Below are 16,055 nucleotides of genomic sequence, written 5' to 3'. Positions count from 1 at the left end.
TTGCTAAGAGAACAGATCTTAAGCATTCTCAACAACAAAAAAGGTAACTGTGAGGTGAAAGAAAAATGTATAAAAGTTCAAAAAATTCAGTCTTTGGTAATTTGACAAATTGACTACTTCACACATTAGCTTTTAATGAATTAATTTTTGATGCTTTGGATTATTTCCATTGGAGATCCGGGGGAGGACTGGGAAGAGGTATGTGTTTGGGATTCATCTGTACATGATTGGTAATTAATGCAATGTGTATGGATGAGATTGCCTAGGGAGGTGGCATAGTATGAGAATAAAGGTGACAGTAGCGATTCAAAAGGCTAGAGTTTAAGTAGGGCTCTTTTTTTGGAGAATTTGAAGTCTGTGGTAAGAATTGTATCTCTCTATGCTTTTTTGGTTCCCGTTCCCTCCCCCCTCTCCCTCCCCCTTCCTTCAAGACATATTCATTGAGTACTTACCCTGTGCCAGATAACCATATTCTGCCTTGGAATTGGTTGTTTCTGTATTTTTTGTCCTCCTATAATATTGTACGTTTCCTGAGTGTAGGGACTTTGTACATAGAAAAGATCCTTATACATAAATAGGTATATACGTGTTCCATACATTTTGTTTAATTGTTTTTGTACAGTGTGGATTTTGATATTTAGTATAGATTTGATAAAACTATTAATATATCTTTTACAATATCAAATGGTACTTTTGCATCAAATTCTGTAACTGTTGTCAAACATATTTGAGAAGTTATCCTTTAAGTAATGCTTACTGATTTAAAATTTCATAGTTTGAAATTTTTTAATTCATTATTTTCTTTATTTTTATCTTCATAATGTATTCAGTGGAAGCCTACTGTTGGATTTTTGCTTTTTGGAAATAATTTTAGCTGTGATTCGTTTGACAGATATTCCAAAACTATCACTTGCAGGGAAAAAACTGGTTTCCAGTATAAACACAGGATATTTAACAACCACAAATTAATATCAGTTAATTTCTAACCAACACTTTTAAGACATAATTAAGAATGGCAACTAAAGATCAAGATATTTGTAAAAACTTTTTTAAAACTGTAGGGTTTTAAAAAGAAATATTTACCTCAAAAAAGAAAATATGCTTCATAGACTGAATATTAAATCATATACATATCAAAATAGCATATTGAAATTTGACTTGTGTTTAGACCTTGGCATTCATTTATGAGCTTTGAGAACCTGAGTAAGTTATTTAATCTTTTGTTTCTTCATTTATAAAAGTAAAAATAGCAGCCTTATGAAGTTTTTTAAGGATATTGAATGATATCAGTTATGTTTAGTGTAATACCTGACATGGAATAAGCGCTTAATAAACATTGCTAGCTGTCATTGTCATCATAATCATTATCACTTGAATTCATAACCATTATTTTTTAAAATCTTTAATATAATTTTATGGCAACATCAACAGGAAAATGGTATGCTATGTAAACATTTGCTTAATAATTATAGTTCAAATAAATGTCAATTGAGATATATATCTGATTATTGATTGTAACTTTGTGTTTGAAATCAAGAAAATTTCTTGTTTTACCCACTTAAACAGAACCTAAGAGGTAAACTATTCATCTAGAACTAAAATAAGTAATTATTTTCATATAGCTTCAAGTATTATTTAATTTTAATTTAATTTTAAGTTAAAAAATTTCAGACATACATAAAAATATTAAAAATATAATGAAAACATCAACCTATAGCTTAAGAAATAAAATATATCCAAAAGAATGAAGTCCCTCTTCACCTTATATTTATATATGCAGTAACTTCATGTGAAATAAGGAATTTAGAAAATCAGAAAATCCTTTGAAGAAAAATCTTAATGGCTCTTTAGTTTATTAAAAAAAAAAGCCAATAATACTGAACATGGTGACATATCCAGCAGAATGAATATGTCTTTTGTGAATAATTTACCCTGGAAATCTCATAAACCCTACAAAACTCAAGAGTGTCTAACTTCCTCTTTTGATAAATAGCTTCTGAACATTGCATAAGAGCATGTGCATGTACTTTTGTACCATTTATTTTTCGTCTTTTCTTACTGCTATATTTCAAAAGCAACAGAATACTAAATATTATTTACATTGTTGTATTCATTGTGTAAAGGAGGATGTCTATGAAATGAATGTGTAAAGTATTGTAATTAAGGTTAAATGCTGAATTCTACCGTATAGACCTGTGATTTTAATCTTGATTACGTGTTTGCATATAAACTGTCTTGGGTAAAGAAAGGATGTTGTTGCTACATAGAGAAGAAAACTCTCTTCATAAAAATCAGTTTGCCAAATTTTAGAACATAGTTTTTCCCTTTTGATCTTAAAATGACTTATTACATCGCTTAAAAAAGAGAAAGTTAAGTAAAACATGCCTATCTTATAATCTTGAGTTTGATATATTGTTTACGTTAGCTATGGTTAACTATATAGAAATGGCCACATTGCCATGTAGAAAAATTATTGGTTGTCATTATTGTAATGTAGCTGAAATAGTTGATATTTACTAGTTCCTAATGCAGCTATATTATAGGACTTAATCACATACAAACCTGGAGATAATTCTTGGACAGGCATTAGATATTCACAGTGCTCAAATCTGAGCAAGGAAACAGCAATGTTGACTATGTATTTATTTTAATATTATGAGATTTATAGTGTTTGAGATCTTCAGGGATGTGAGGAGAAATCAGAAAAAGAAAGTGATCTCAGGTATTTTATTCAACTATGATATTCTTAGGGGAGAAGAATGGAAAACAGTCCAAGAGTCTCTCTATCACATTACCTGTTCTCTCCTTGATCTTTTTTTCTCTTTGCCCCATCCTTACCCTTCACTCTAGAGAGACCTGACCTTTGAAGTAAATCAGAGATACTAATACAGCAGAGATCATGGGTGACACCTTAAAATTATAATTTCTCTGTTAATATTTTATATTCTAACATCAGTGTTTAATGAATATCATTGTTTGTGTTTTAAGCCCATAGGATGTTTAACATGGAGTAAGTTAACTTACTTTATAAATCCAGAAATCCCCAAAGTAAGATAATGATTATGGAAAATGTGTTTTCTATTCCACTGATATTATTTAAGTAGTCTATAGTACATGAAACAAATACATAATGCATGACATACATAGGTCTAAATCTTGAGATTAAAAAAACTTTGCCTTTTAGATATAAAAGTCAGTGTTATGAGTTATGATTGTAGATGGTTACTGAATTTTGATATACATTACATGAAGTATTATCTAATTTTTTATGTTTATTATAGTTGCTAAAACATGGAAGTCACTTTCCAAGCAGGTAGGTTAAAGCTCTTGGTATATGTATGCATGCACACTATTTTATTTTATTTATTTATTTTTAAAATATTTATTTATTTATTTTGCTGCACCGGGTCTTAGTTGTGGCATGTGGGGTCAAGTTCCCTGACCAGGGATCAAACCTGGGGCCCCTGCATTGGGAGCATGGAGCCTTAGCCACTGGACCACCAGGGAAGTCCCGCACACTATTTTATATATATATATATTTATGTGATGTATACATATATAAATGTGATATGTACATATATATAAGCTATATAAAGCTGAACTCAAAGGAGGTTATTGGCAAATTTTGCTAAATTAAATATTAAAAATTGTGGCGCACCAAAAGACAGTGTCAACAATGTTAAAAGATGTATGACAGATGGGAGAACATGCTTGCAACATATTGGGTTGGCTAAAAAGTTCGTTCAGGTTTTCTTAAGATATGAAAAACCAGAACGAACTTTTTGGCCAACCCATTATTAACAGAAAAGGCTAAGTGTCTTGTAGTCATATAGAACTCCTGTAAATCAATATAAAAAAGATAATAAGAAAATAATGGGTGGTCATAGCCAGAAGGGCCAATAAATATATGTAAAGGAGCTCAACCTCACTAGTAATCAGGGATATGCAAATTAAACCAATGATCTGATGCTAGTTCACACCCATCAGATTGTCAGGTTCTAGAAATCTAACAATACCAGTAATTAGCAAGGACAAGAAGGAGGAGGAATCAGGTGAGAATGTAAATTGGTATAGTCTCTTTTGAGAGAAATTTGGCACTATCTAATGCATATCAAAAATTCTACTTCTAGATATATTTACAAGAGAAACACTCGTATGCTTATACCAGGAGTCCTAAAAAAATTAGAAACAATATAAATGTCAATCAGTAGAGGAATTAATAAAGGAATGAAATAGGCATATGAAGGACAATACAGTAATATAGAGCTAAGATGAATAAGTACACAAGAGATATGTGTATCAACATGAATAGACCTAAAAAACATGAGTTTGAGTAAAACAGCAAATTGCAAAATAATATAAACTGGTCTTTCTTAACATGCAAAGACCTTTTTGAGGGTCCATGAAGTCAAGACTATTTTTATAATAATACTGAGAAGATACTTGTTCTGTTACTCTCATTCTCTCACAAATATACAGTGGAGTTTTCCAGAGGCTGCATGATGAGTGATGACATCATCACTCCAAGAACTAATAGAATATGTGCTTGTGTGTTCTTGTGTTCTAAAAATGTATCATTTCGATTTCCACATGCATTACATATTGATAGATATAACCTACATAAGCAATATCTCTTTCGGGTAAACAATTTTTAAGAGTATAAAGAGTTACATTTCAGAACTGCTGATATAGACAACTACTGTGTAGCCACTAAAATGAAAATGAAGAATATTTTGGCAGGAAAATATGCTCATGACATATTAATGCAAAGAGTAATTTACAAAACAGTATGCAGAAAATGATTTAATATTTGCAACAAGAATGACAAAAATACTGTATAAATATGCCTAGATAGAGAATTAGATTAAAAGGAGATTAAATAAAATTTTTAATTGTGGTTCGCCCCTGGATTACAATCCGGTTTTATTTTCTGCACTTACTAATTTTCCTATAACGTATATATTACGTATATAATTATAAAAATTGTCCTCAGAAAAATTGTATAAAGCCTTTAAAAGGCATCTATAATTCTAGGTAAATGAATTCAATCCAGCAAATATTTATTCAGTCCCTACTTGCAATACTGCAATACAGTTCTGACACTCATCACCCAGAGTTAGCATCAGACCACAGATTTAAGGACCCATTTCCCAAAAAGGTGGCCCTCATTTCAGATGCCAGCTGCAACTCAAGGGGTCCCGGACCACCCACACTGCTGACCAACTGGCTACAAATTCAGAGAGTTCCCACAACTCCCCTCAAGTTTGATAATTTGTTAGACTGACTCATAGAACTCAGGAACGTTCCACACATAGAATTATAGTTTATCATTATAAGGGAACAAATCAAGGCCAGCCAAATGGAGAGACACGTACAGTAAGGTATAGGAGGGTTCCAAACACAGCTTCTGTGCCCTCTCCCTGAGGGATCAGGGTATGTCACCCTCCTGGCACACCCATGTGTTCACCAACCTGAAAACTCCACTGAGTTTGGTGTCCAGAGTTTTTATTGGGGGTTTCATTGCATAGGTGTGATTGATCGAATCATTGGCCACACGGTTGAATTCAATCTCCAGTCCCTTTCCTCTCCCCTCCCCAGAGGTCGAGCTAGCTCAAAGCCTCAGCCCTTGAATCAGGGGGTTGTTTTGGAAGGTCAGCCCCCCATCCTGAGTCATCTCCTCAGCATAAACTTTGGTGTAATGCAAGGATATAGTCTTCCTCCCAGGAACCAGGGACAAAGGCCAATCAAATTCTTTATCATACAACACTACTACCTATAAGAGACTAAAGTAGGCACTGGGAGAGTGGAGTGAGATTCCCGCCTGAATGGAAATACAGTTTTTAATAAAACTTAAAAGTCCCTAGCCTCCACTGCAGTGAACTCTACTCAATACTCTGTTATAACCTATATGGGAAAAGAATCTGAAAAAGAATGGATATATGTATATGTATAACTGACTCACTTTGCTGTACACCTGCAACTAACATAATATTGTAAATCAACTATATGTCAATATAAAATAAAAATTAAATTATGGAAAAAAAGTCCCTGAAGTTGACACAAAACAAGATTAGTGTGTCAACTGGATGATCTAGACCAGACAAGGAACTAAATTATTACAAAAATAAACTGCTTAGAGTCAGTAAGGATCTATCTGGACAGTCATTTACTAGTTGTGTAATCCCGGGTGAGTTACTTACCTTCTTTAAGACACAGCAAAATATGCATAATGAGGATTATTTTTTTAGAATTAAATGAGATATGTATTAGCCCATTGCCAAGCATGTAGGGGACACTCAGTAAAAGGTAGCTATGATTTTTTGGTCTTAAATTTTAGCGGAGTTTAAGTAGAAGAAATGAGTTGAACACATGGGAACAGTTAAAATAGAGACAGTATAAAAGTATATAAAATGTACTCAAAATATTAATATTTTTTAATCTCCTGCTCTAACAAAAATGTTTATGAGTTTACTGTTGTTTAAACATTAAATATCCTAGCTTCTCATTATTAGTCATATGTGAATTGCTACCCTAGTCAGACACTACTGAGCACCAGGTGGCACCTATTACCTGCAGTGCAGAAATAACACTATGAAGGAAATGAGAGCAAGGATTCACAGATAGGCTTCAGGGTGTCTATAAATCCCCTAAAAATACCTCTCCTGCCTTTGGCATCCCAGAGATTCCTTATTTGCCTGCTAACCCAGCTCTGTAATGAAAAAGATGGTTTATAAATGTCACAGAACTTTTTTAGGTACAACTGCATCAGGAAGGATTTGTCTAAAGTGCTTCTCAAACTTGAATGTGCATAAAAATCACCTGGAGATCTTGTTAAAAACTGATTCTGGTTCAGGAGGCCGGGGATGGGATCTGAGATTCTGCATTTCTCACAAGCTCCCCGGTGATGACACCCGGGCCATTGGGGAACCAGATTTTGAGCAGCAAGAGTCAGATCTGGAAAAGAAGTCATTTCCATTGTTTTTTCAGTATGTTACTTAGCAGACTAATTTTTTAATTTCAAATTATTTCAAGTTATCTCATCAAATCCTTTAATAATTTTTTCACAGTTAACCTAATTATAATTTTCACTTATTTTTAACACAGTGTGTGTAATAAATACAAAATCGTTCTAGTATCTGAGCAATGAATCAAATGTTTAAATTTTCCAAAATAGTCTCCCCTCAGCTTGATTAAAAAAAAAAAAAAAAAGCTGGCTAACCAGCAATTGAAGTGTGTATTCTTTACTGAATATTTAAGTTAAAATTAGAAAAAAAAATTGCAGCAGTGGACACAATAACTCAACACCCTGTCATCCCACTTCATCTGATGTCATCATTCTTTGAGTCACTATTAAAATACTCTTCATTCTTTCCCAGCATAATCTGTTGCCCAGTTACTTCATCTACCACAAAATCGCCTAAATCCAAGAGGGCTACAGAAAACAGTATGTGAAGCCCAGTGATCATATGTGACCTGTATTAGGAAGTCCACCTTTTCCTGTGGCTTCCACGGAACCATCCTTTTCTAACTGGCTCCAGAACTTAAATTCACTGTTTTATCTTAATTAGATTATCATATATATATGTATTTCTCCAGTTATTAAGTTTATTGCAAATTTTTGGTAGCTCTAATTGAATTTAATGTAGCATCTTTATCACTTATTTTTACATTTGGACTGTGGGCAAATATTGGGTTTTATGGTTGAATGAACCACAAATAAAATAGTATAAATACAGTCGTGTCTCACGTCTTCTAAGCAGAGAATTTTTTTGCGTAGGCATTTAAATATTTTGGTCTGTTTTATAAGTAAGTGGTTTACCAGTTAATCAGCATTATGATACCTTATGTCATAGGAATTAAATCAAATGCTATCAGAAACACCACCAGTTTGGAAAGGATCATCAAAGCTATTTCGAAATCTTAAAGAAAGAGGTAAGTTAACTATAGTATTTACGTACTTTACTATTGATACTATATTGTTTATACTCTTTATACATATTTTCCTCATGCTTAAATAACTTTATAATTACATATGTGTCTATGTGCATGGAAAAAAACGGAAAAGAAAAACACCAAAATATTAATAATGATTGTTTCTTGGCAGTGGGATTAAGGGTGGTTTTTTTGTTACTTTTTGTATACACTATTCATATCTTCCATACTTTTCACAACAAAGTGAACTTTTATAGTTAAAAAAAAAACCCTTTTTAACCATATTGAGAAGTATATGTTATATTTACCCACAGAAAGCATTTTTCAAAAATACTGATTTCCAAATGTCTATTTTTCTTCTTTCCTTTTACTTCCAGGGAATTGCAGATTTTCTTAAATTTAATCAATATGAAAAGCGTATTGGATATATCTTTTGGTTGCACGATTTGAACATGTTTCTTTTAAAAACAACACTCACTGCAAAATCCACCTATTTCAACTTACCATATTACCCATATCTATATATACGTTAACTCGTTAATTCATACGTATCCTTGCAATCAAGTTATATAGCTTTTATTGCAATTTTCTTTTACATTGTACTTTTTATAAATGTTTATAGCAGAAACTAATTAATAAACTCTCTTTAATCTTAAAAAGGAATGTTTCTTAGAAATATATTTTTTCATATTCAAATACGAGTATACAAAATAACAATATAAAGCAATTATCTAAACTTACCTTTTTTCATCAATTTCAACCAATATTGGTTTGAAAATAATATATTTACTTTAATGTGAAGATAAATACTTTAAAAGATTAGCTATAATCCATATATTTTTGCCTAAGTAGAATTAGAAATTCAGATTGCTTCCACCTGGTTCTCATGGACTCTGGAAGGGGGAGACACCTTGTCTTTAACTGTAGGCTTTTCATAACTAGGGTTTTTAAATCTTTGTGAAATCTGGGCCATGGTGTCTTTAAAGTTCTTAGAAATGTTTTTCTGGAAGTTGTCTTAAAGATTGCCATTCAAATCTTAGGGTGGAATGATAGGATCAGGAAAATTCGAAAATTCAAAGCTCGGAATAATGAGGGAAATTGGTGAATGTAAAAAATATTTCTTTAATACCTCTCATGGGAAAATGCAATTGGATCAAATATAATCCAAGAAAGATAAATGCATGGAAGAAGGAAATTCTTTATAGTTAGGAGGAGGGTTAAATTTGGAAGCCATAGGTTTAGGCAGGTCCTAATCCTACATAAATTGTATGCATATTTGCATATTTTTTTCGGGGGGAGATGATCTATTCAGTGCTACCCAGTAGAACTATCTGCAGTGATGGGGATGTCCATATGGTAGCCACAAGCCAAATGTGGCTATTAATTACCTGAAATGGGGCCACTGTATCTGAGGAACTGAATTTTTAATTTCATCTACTTTTAATTATTTTAAATTTAAATAGCCCCGTGTGGCCAATGGCTACACTGTAGAACACTGCAGATCTATGTCATAGTGATGGGATTATCAAGGTAATCCGTGTACCCAAGAAGTTTTAGAACCATAGGGTTAGGTAAAGTAGAGAGTTACAGAGAATCTTGCTTTTTTATAAAGAGATTAGGTGGAAGAGGAACTGTAAAGCGAAGTTTTTAGAACTATTGAAAACTAATTTACAAATGAATTTTGTCTGCTTAAAATATAACCCAGCAAGAAAATGTTAGGCAGTTTTACAAAAATGTAGTTGGTATACAGCATTTATGAAAACATGAATTACATAGACTTAGTTATAATAGCTAACTGTAATGTATCATGATATAGGAACTAAACAGTGTAATGCTTTTAAGGAACTTCCCTTAGAATTTTTTAAAATTGAATTTTCAAGAGAAACCTAGTTGTCATCTTTCTTAGCCTCTTTTTCTAAGGATCGAAACAATACTATATGCTTAGCATTTATTATTATTTTATTTTTGACCCTGGGTGGCCTTAAAATAAATTGAAAGGTTAATCTAATGGTTTTCCATTTTTGTAATTAAAAACATTATGAATCTACAGTTCATGTTTAGTAATATTTTCCCTTCTCCCTGACCTTTTTTTTTTTTTTACATCTTTACTGGAGTATAATTGTTTTACAATGGTGTGTTAGTTTCTGCTTTATAACAAAGTGAATCAGCTATACATATACATATATCCCCATATCCCCGCCCTCTTGTGTCTCCCTCCCTCCCAGCCTCCCTACCCCACCCTTCTAGGTGGTCACAGAGCACCAAGCTGATCTCCCTGTGCTATGTGGCTGCTTCCCACTAGCTATCTATTTTACATTTGGTCGTGTATATATGTCCATGACCATTTTTATTAAATTATATCATGAGTTTCTCACTTTGTTTTTCTTCCCTGTGGATTATACCACCTCAAAAACCACTTAGTACTTCAGACAAGTGCCTACCGTGATAATCATCATCAGGACTCTCACTGTTTTGTAATCCTTCAGTGAGGGGAATCTTGAGTTGATTATCAAGTAAAAGATGTAGAGCAGATATTAAACTTCTTTATACTAACCAGCACCTCTTGTGCATTCCACCAAGTCAGAACAACAGTCAGTGAGACGGGGTTATGGAGATACAGAGCCCATTTCCAGATCTTTTTTTTTTTTTTTTTTTTGAGGGATCCCTATGGAATCTAGGTATTGTATCTTTATATACGTTGACCATTCCAGAATCTTTCTCCCATAACATTCATGGCAATCAACCAGAACTATGTCTATAGGTCACAATATTCTAGTATAAACAAAAGACGGGAATGCTTTCAGGGCCTCCTAGCTCGGTCCCTTCACATCTTCTGACAAACTGCCTGACAGTGACTCCTCTTCCTTTGTTCTGTAACAAAGGGGGTAGCCTCAAAGAACATCAGGTAAAGTGGAGTTTTAAAGTTCATGATCTGATTATCTTAAGGATTTTTATACCCTTTTACCAAACGTGAGGACTGTCTGGTATCTGGATAAGTGTTATTGTCTTATTTCTGATTTTCATTTTCTCAGGATACACTTGGAAAAACAATTAAGCCATTAATTCTAGTTTTGGGTGTTATAATCCAAAAGCAAGAATTCGAGTAACAGAATGTATGTTTTTATGTAGTCCAAACAAACTCCTTTTAAAGTTTATGAGATTACAGAGAACTCAGGATGCAATATACAGAAAGTGTAAGCTTTCTGTAAACATGGAAACTTCTTAGATTACATTTAATAGAAGCATGAAGCTTATCAAGAATAATGAGTGATAACTTGAAAGCAGAAAAGTAATAACTATAGAGTTGTGTTTTTTGAATGCAATAAGAAGTCAAATCTCTAAGCAAGAATAAATGTTTTATTCAAGGGTTACTAAGAAATTATTAAGCACTTTACAGTGTTAACCATTTCCAACGTTTTTATTTTATGTTAGATTCATACCTTGAAAGCTAGCGACACATTTAAAATTTATAGCTATATGTAAACATTATTGATAATTTTGCTTTTATGCCAGTATATCTGGAAGCATTAATGTGATTTTTGTATGGGTTTCTACAGAGGCATATGAAACAATGTAAAATTTATTTATTGTTTCTTTCACCCTGATTTTGTAGTAATAGTTTAGTCTCGTTTAAAACAATATTTAGCATCTTCTTTAAAACTCTAAGTTCTTTATAAATATTACTGCTATTACAAGAATAATATTTTACTTGATAAATGTGAAGAGAAAGTAATATTTTATATATAGCATAACTAATACTATTTTTCTTCTAGGTGTGATTTCTTACACAGAATATCTTTTTCTTTTATGTATTTTAACAAGTAAGTATACTCATTAAATCTGTTTCTGGGTACAGTTTTCTTTCTCAAGCATAATCTTGGGAAATAAATCTTTTTTTTTTTTTCTTTCTTTTTTTTTTTTTTTTTTTTTTTTTGCGGTATGCGGGCCTCTCACTGTTGTGGCCTCCCCCGTTGCGGAGCACAGGCTCCGGACGCGCAGGCTCCGGACGCGCAGGCTCAGCGGCCATGGCTCACGGGCCCAGCCGCTCCGCGGCATGTGGGATCCTCCCAGACCGGGGCACGAACCCGTATCCCCTGCATCGGCAGGCGGACTCTCAACCACTTGCGCCACCAGGGAGGCCCGTTTTTTTTTTAATTAATTAATTTATTTTTTGCTGCATTGGGTCTTCATTGCTGCACGTGGGCTTTCTCTAGTTGTGGCGAGCAGGGGCTACTCTTTGTTGCAGTGTGCAGGCTTATTGCGGTGGCTTCTCTCGTTGTGGAGCACGGGCTCTAGGCACATGGTCTTCAGTAGTTGTGGCTCACGAGCTCTAGAGCGCAGGCTCAGTAGTTGTGGTGCACGGTCTTAGTTGCTCCGTGGCATGTGGGATCATCGCGGACCAGGGCTCGAACCTGTGACCCCTGCAATGGCAGGCAGATTCTTAACCACTGCACCACCAGGGAAGTCCCAATAAATCCTTCTTATATTCTCTTACTATTGAAAATCAGTTTAGGTCTATCCATGCTGTTTTGCAAAATTCATGTCTAAATGCCAGTGGAAAATGCTAAGTATAGCACTATCAAGTGTCAAAACCATAAATATTATTATGGCTTACGGTGTAGTAATAAAATGCTCATAAATTATACATTTAATATCCTATATCAATCCCTGTGGTTGGATCTACATGGGAGCCTAAAGGTCAGGATGTGTAGTGATTTGTAAATTTCCTGCTACACTCATTCATTCAAATCACATTTTCTGCAAGACTAGTGTGAAAGAATGGGTCCTTTAACTAGTAAGTCTATAAGAAGACCCATCATACATCCTACAACAGCTTTATTATTATCTTCCTCTCATATACAGCAATTCTTATGAAGTATATGAAGGGTTTACTAAGGTGTTCAGTTAAATTTCGTTGCATTTAATGGAGGAACTGATATGCTATAGTTCACAGTGCTCCAGCCACCTGACCTTTTTATTCCCTGAATTGTCACCTCAGGAATTCGTACTTTCTGCTCCCTCTACCATCAGTGCTTTTACTAAAGATCCTCAGGATAGTAAAAATCATTCAGGTTTCCTTTGAAATATGAAGACTTAGAGAAGCCTTACTTGACCATCCTCCCTAAAATAGCTCCCTCTTCCATCTCTCCCCTTTTACCCCTTTACATTGTTTTATTTTCTTCATAGTACTTAAACTATTCGAAAGTGTTTGTTTACTGGTTTACATGTTTTTGTCTCTCCCCACAGTTGAATGCAAGGTCCAAGATGGCAAAGATTTTATCTTTTCACATGGTAGCCTCTCAGAAAGTAATTGGCAAATGAATGAAAAAAGGAGTGAATAAAAGAATGTGGCTAGTGGAATTTCCAATTGTGGGGATTTATGGAGATGTGTGGAAACAAGAACATCAATAAAATTGTGTCATTAGAAACCAATCTTAAAATTACTATACTTCTGTAATTAGAAAATTCACAGCCACTGTGTTATTTCTGAATTTAGTAATGGATGCTGTTATGTTGGAGTTCTGTTGCAGGAAATTTGGGGGGGGGGTGTGTGTGCTCGCACACATATGTATTTCAAAAATTGTGTATTTTTTTTCTTGCTTTTTTCCTCCTGGCTCAAAGTCAATTAAAATGTTGGTGCTGAAGAAAAGCAAGTATTGTGCAGTTAGTTATAGGACAGCCTGAGGTTGTCCCAGAGTGGAAAGCCATTCTGATGATTCCAGTCCAGTCAGTGATGAATGCCACTGTGGAAATTAGAGGAGTGGGTGCCAAGGAGTGTCTCAGAGACTTGTTTTAAAGTTATCTTGTTAGCAGAACAACTTTAGATGCAAAATTAGAAGTTATAAGTACCTGGACCAGCAGAGTGATGGGTCCGAGTAAAACAAAACTGGTGAGGAAAGCCACTTGTTGAGCTGGAACAGGGTTGGTTTAAGCATGTTGGAAAAAAATACAGATAGTGGTTTTTGCTTACTACAGAAAGGGTAGGATCTTTGGACGCTGTGAATCTTCATTTGGAGTTCAGGACCCATCTTAGAAACTACTAAGAGTTTGAATTGAAAAGTTATGGGTGTCGTTTAGATTAGAACCAAGAAAAATGTGAAAAGAGGGCTGGCAGGAAGTGGGCTAGATAATCTATGTTACCTGTCCATAGTTTTCTCCCCTTTACTTTTTATTACTTTAACTTAATATTCCCTTCCAAGTAATGCTGGTGAGGACTTCTTTCTATGTGTCTTCAGATATTTTTAAAGCTTAAATCTTGGTTATCAGAGGTGGTGTAACTTTTTATTTCTTTCTCAAGCGAATGATAATGAAAATAAGTCTAGATTCCTAAAATACATGCAAAAAAGTGAACTTCCATAAAAGACTGGCTTTCATTTCCATTATTTTCAGAGACAGCTATTACCGGTTAAGAAAGTAGGGCTGTGTGCTTTGCTTTTGCCGGGTTCACGGTTTCACAACAGGTGGTGGCAAGTGTATCTGTGAGAGGTCCTTTTTAAACTTTTTGCCAGTCATCTTAAAAGAGGTCAAATGTTTTGAAAAAGGCATGTACACTGAGCTCCTCTTTGAAGGATACGTTCAAGTTTTCTTCTGTCCAAGTTTTCTTCTTTATGCTTTAGAAGTGAAAAGAGAAGAAGGATTGAATCTCATTATAGGGGTCACACAATTAAGGCAGTTCGTAATGTGTGAAAGTCTGATTTTCTCAGAAAAGGAGTTGTTCCTTGTATTTTGGGGAGAATTAATTATTCAAGCTCTCTTTATTTTATATTTCTGTATTTGAAGCCTCTAGAAGTTCAAACCCAAATATGTAATCTCTCATGCTTGACATTTTTTCACAGGTTATTTCCATTATAATTTTCCCAAGATTTTAGACTGATCCATTGTGTCATATTCTTATTTTTCCTTCTGCTCTAAGTAGCTGACATATTAAAAATACTTCAAATGTGATGAGCTGATATACTGACAGACTTTGGATAAGAAAGAGATATTTATCTTTGGAAGGAAGGTAGTCAAATTTTACTGTCAGTGCTATGCAACAGGTATCACACAAGTAGACTTAAAGTGTATTATCAATTGTGTTACTAAGTGTGCTAATTTATGAAGCAGAAATACATATACTTACATGTAGCTTTTATTATATTTAACTAAATAATAACATGTTGCTTTTAATTTCTTGGTTAAAGAAAGTATTTCTGTATAGAATGTGAATAATTGTTTACAACTAATGTGGATTTTTTTACTTTAAAAACATTTTTTCATTTCACAAATACTTTTCCTGTTCTTTTCTGGCAGAGCCACATGCAGGTTTTAGAATAGCTTTCAACATGTTTGACACCGATGGCAATGAGATGGTGGATAAAAAGGAGTTTTTGGTGGTATGTATATTACAAGCTACATTTTATCAATAATTAAATATTGCTTACTTATATTTTTATGTTTTGCATTATTTAGAATACTGTTGTAGAAAAAAGTGAAAATTTTATGCTTTCACTTTAATTTAATAAAGTATATACTCATGTACTTTATTTTGAATGATATTTTTTTTGGCTGTATTGGGTCTTTGTTACTTCACGCAGCATATTTCGTTGTGGCGCAGGGGCTTCTCTCTAGTTGTGGCGTGTGGGTTTTCTCTTCGCTAATTGTGTCACGGGCTCCAGAGCATGTGGGCTCTGTAGTTTGTGGCGCGCGGGCTCTCTAGTTGAGGCCTCCGAGCTCAGTAGTTGTGGTGCGTGGGCTTAGTTGCCCTGCGGCATGTGGGATCTTAGTTCCTCCACCAGGGATCGAACCCACATCGCCTGCCTTGCAAGGCTGATTCTTTACCACTGGACCACCAGGGAAGTCCCTATTTTGAATGATTTTTACACTATAAAAAGATAAATTATATTCAGTGTATAAAGATGCTTATAGTTGTTTACACATCTTCTGGAAGTTTGAAATGTGTCAAATGTTTTCCACTGGGTGGGTGACAAGCAATCCTGAGGTGTTATGCATGCTCAGTCTCTATCATATCAGCCACCCAATCACAGACAGCTCTTTGCCACAGGAACTTCCCTTCCTTCTCATTAAAGGATTTATGATTTTTCTTTTTCCTTTTCTCTTCCACTCATTGCTGCCTTGTATTCCAG

At 34.2% G+C, this 16,055-nt stretch overlaps 1 protein-coding gene across 3 annotated transcripts in view; it reads left to right on the top strand.

The window, feature by feature from the left end:
• Positions 1-16,055, top strand: part of MICU3 (mitochondrial calcium uptake family member 3) — a 97,108-nt gene that overhangs the window by 44,278 nt on the left and 36,775 nt on the right. For all 3 annotated transcript variants that reach the window (XM_060085917.1, XM_060085916.1, XM_060085915.1), the window contains exons 3-6: positions 3,282-3,313; positions 7,854-7,932; positions 11,706-11,753; positions 15,223-15,305. In XM_060085917.1, the coding sequence (XP_059941900.1) occupies positions 3,282-3,313; positions 7,854-7,932; positions 11,706-11,753; positions 15,223-15,305 (242 nt within the window). The remainder of the gene's footprint in view (positions 1-3,281; positions 3,314-7,853; positions 7,933-11,705; positions 11,754-15,222; positions 15,306-16,055) is intronic.

The sequence above is a fragment of the Mesoplodon densirostris genome, chromosome 20 (genome assembly GCF_025265405.1).
Source record: "Mesoplodon densirostris isolate mMesDen1 chromosome 20, mMesDen1 primary haplotype, whole genome shotgun sequence".
Taxonomy (NCBI): Eukaryota; Metazoa; Chordata; class Mammalia; order Artiodactyla; family Ziphiidae; genus Mesoplodon; species Mesoplodon densirostris.
Note: the sequence above shows the minus strand (reverse complement) of the source record. Positions and strands in the feature narration are given on the sequence as shown.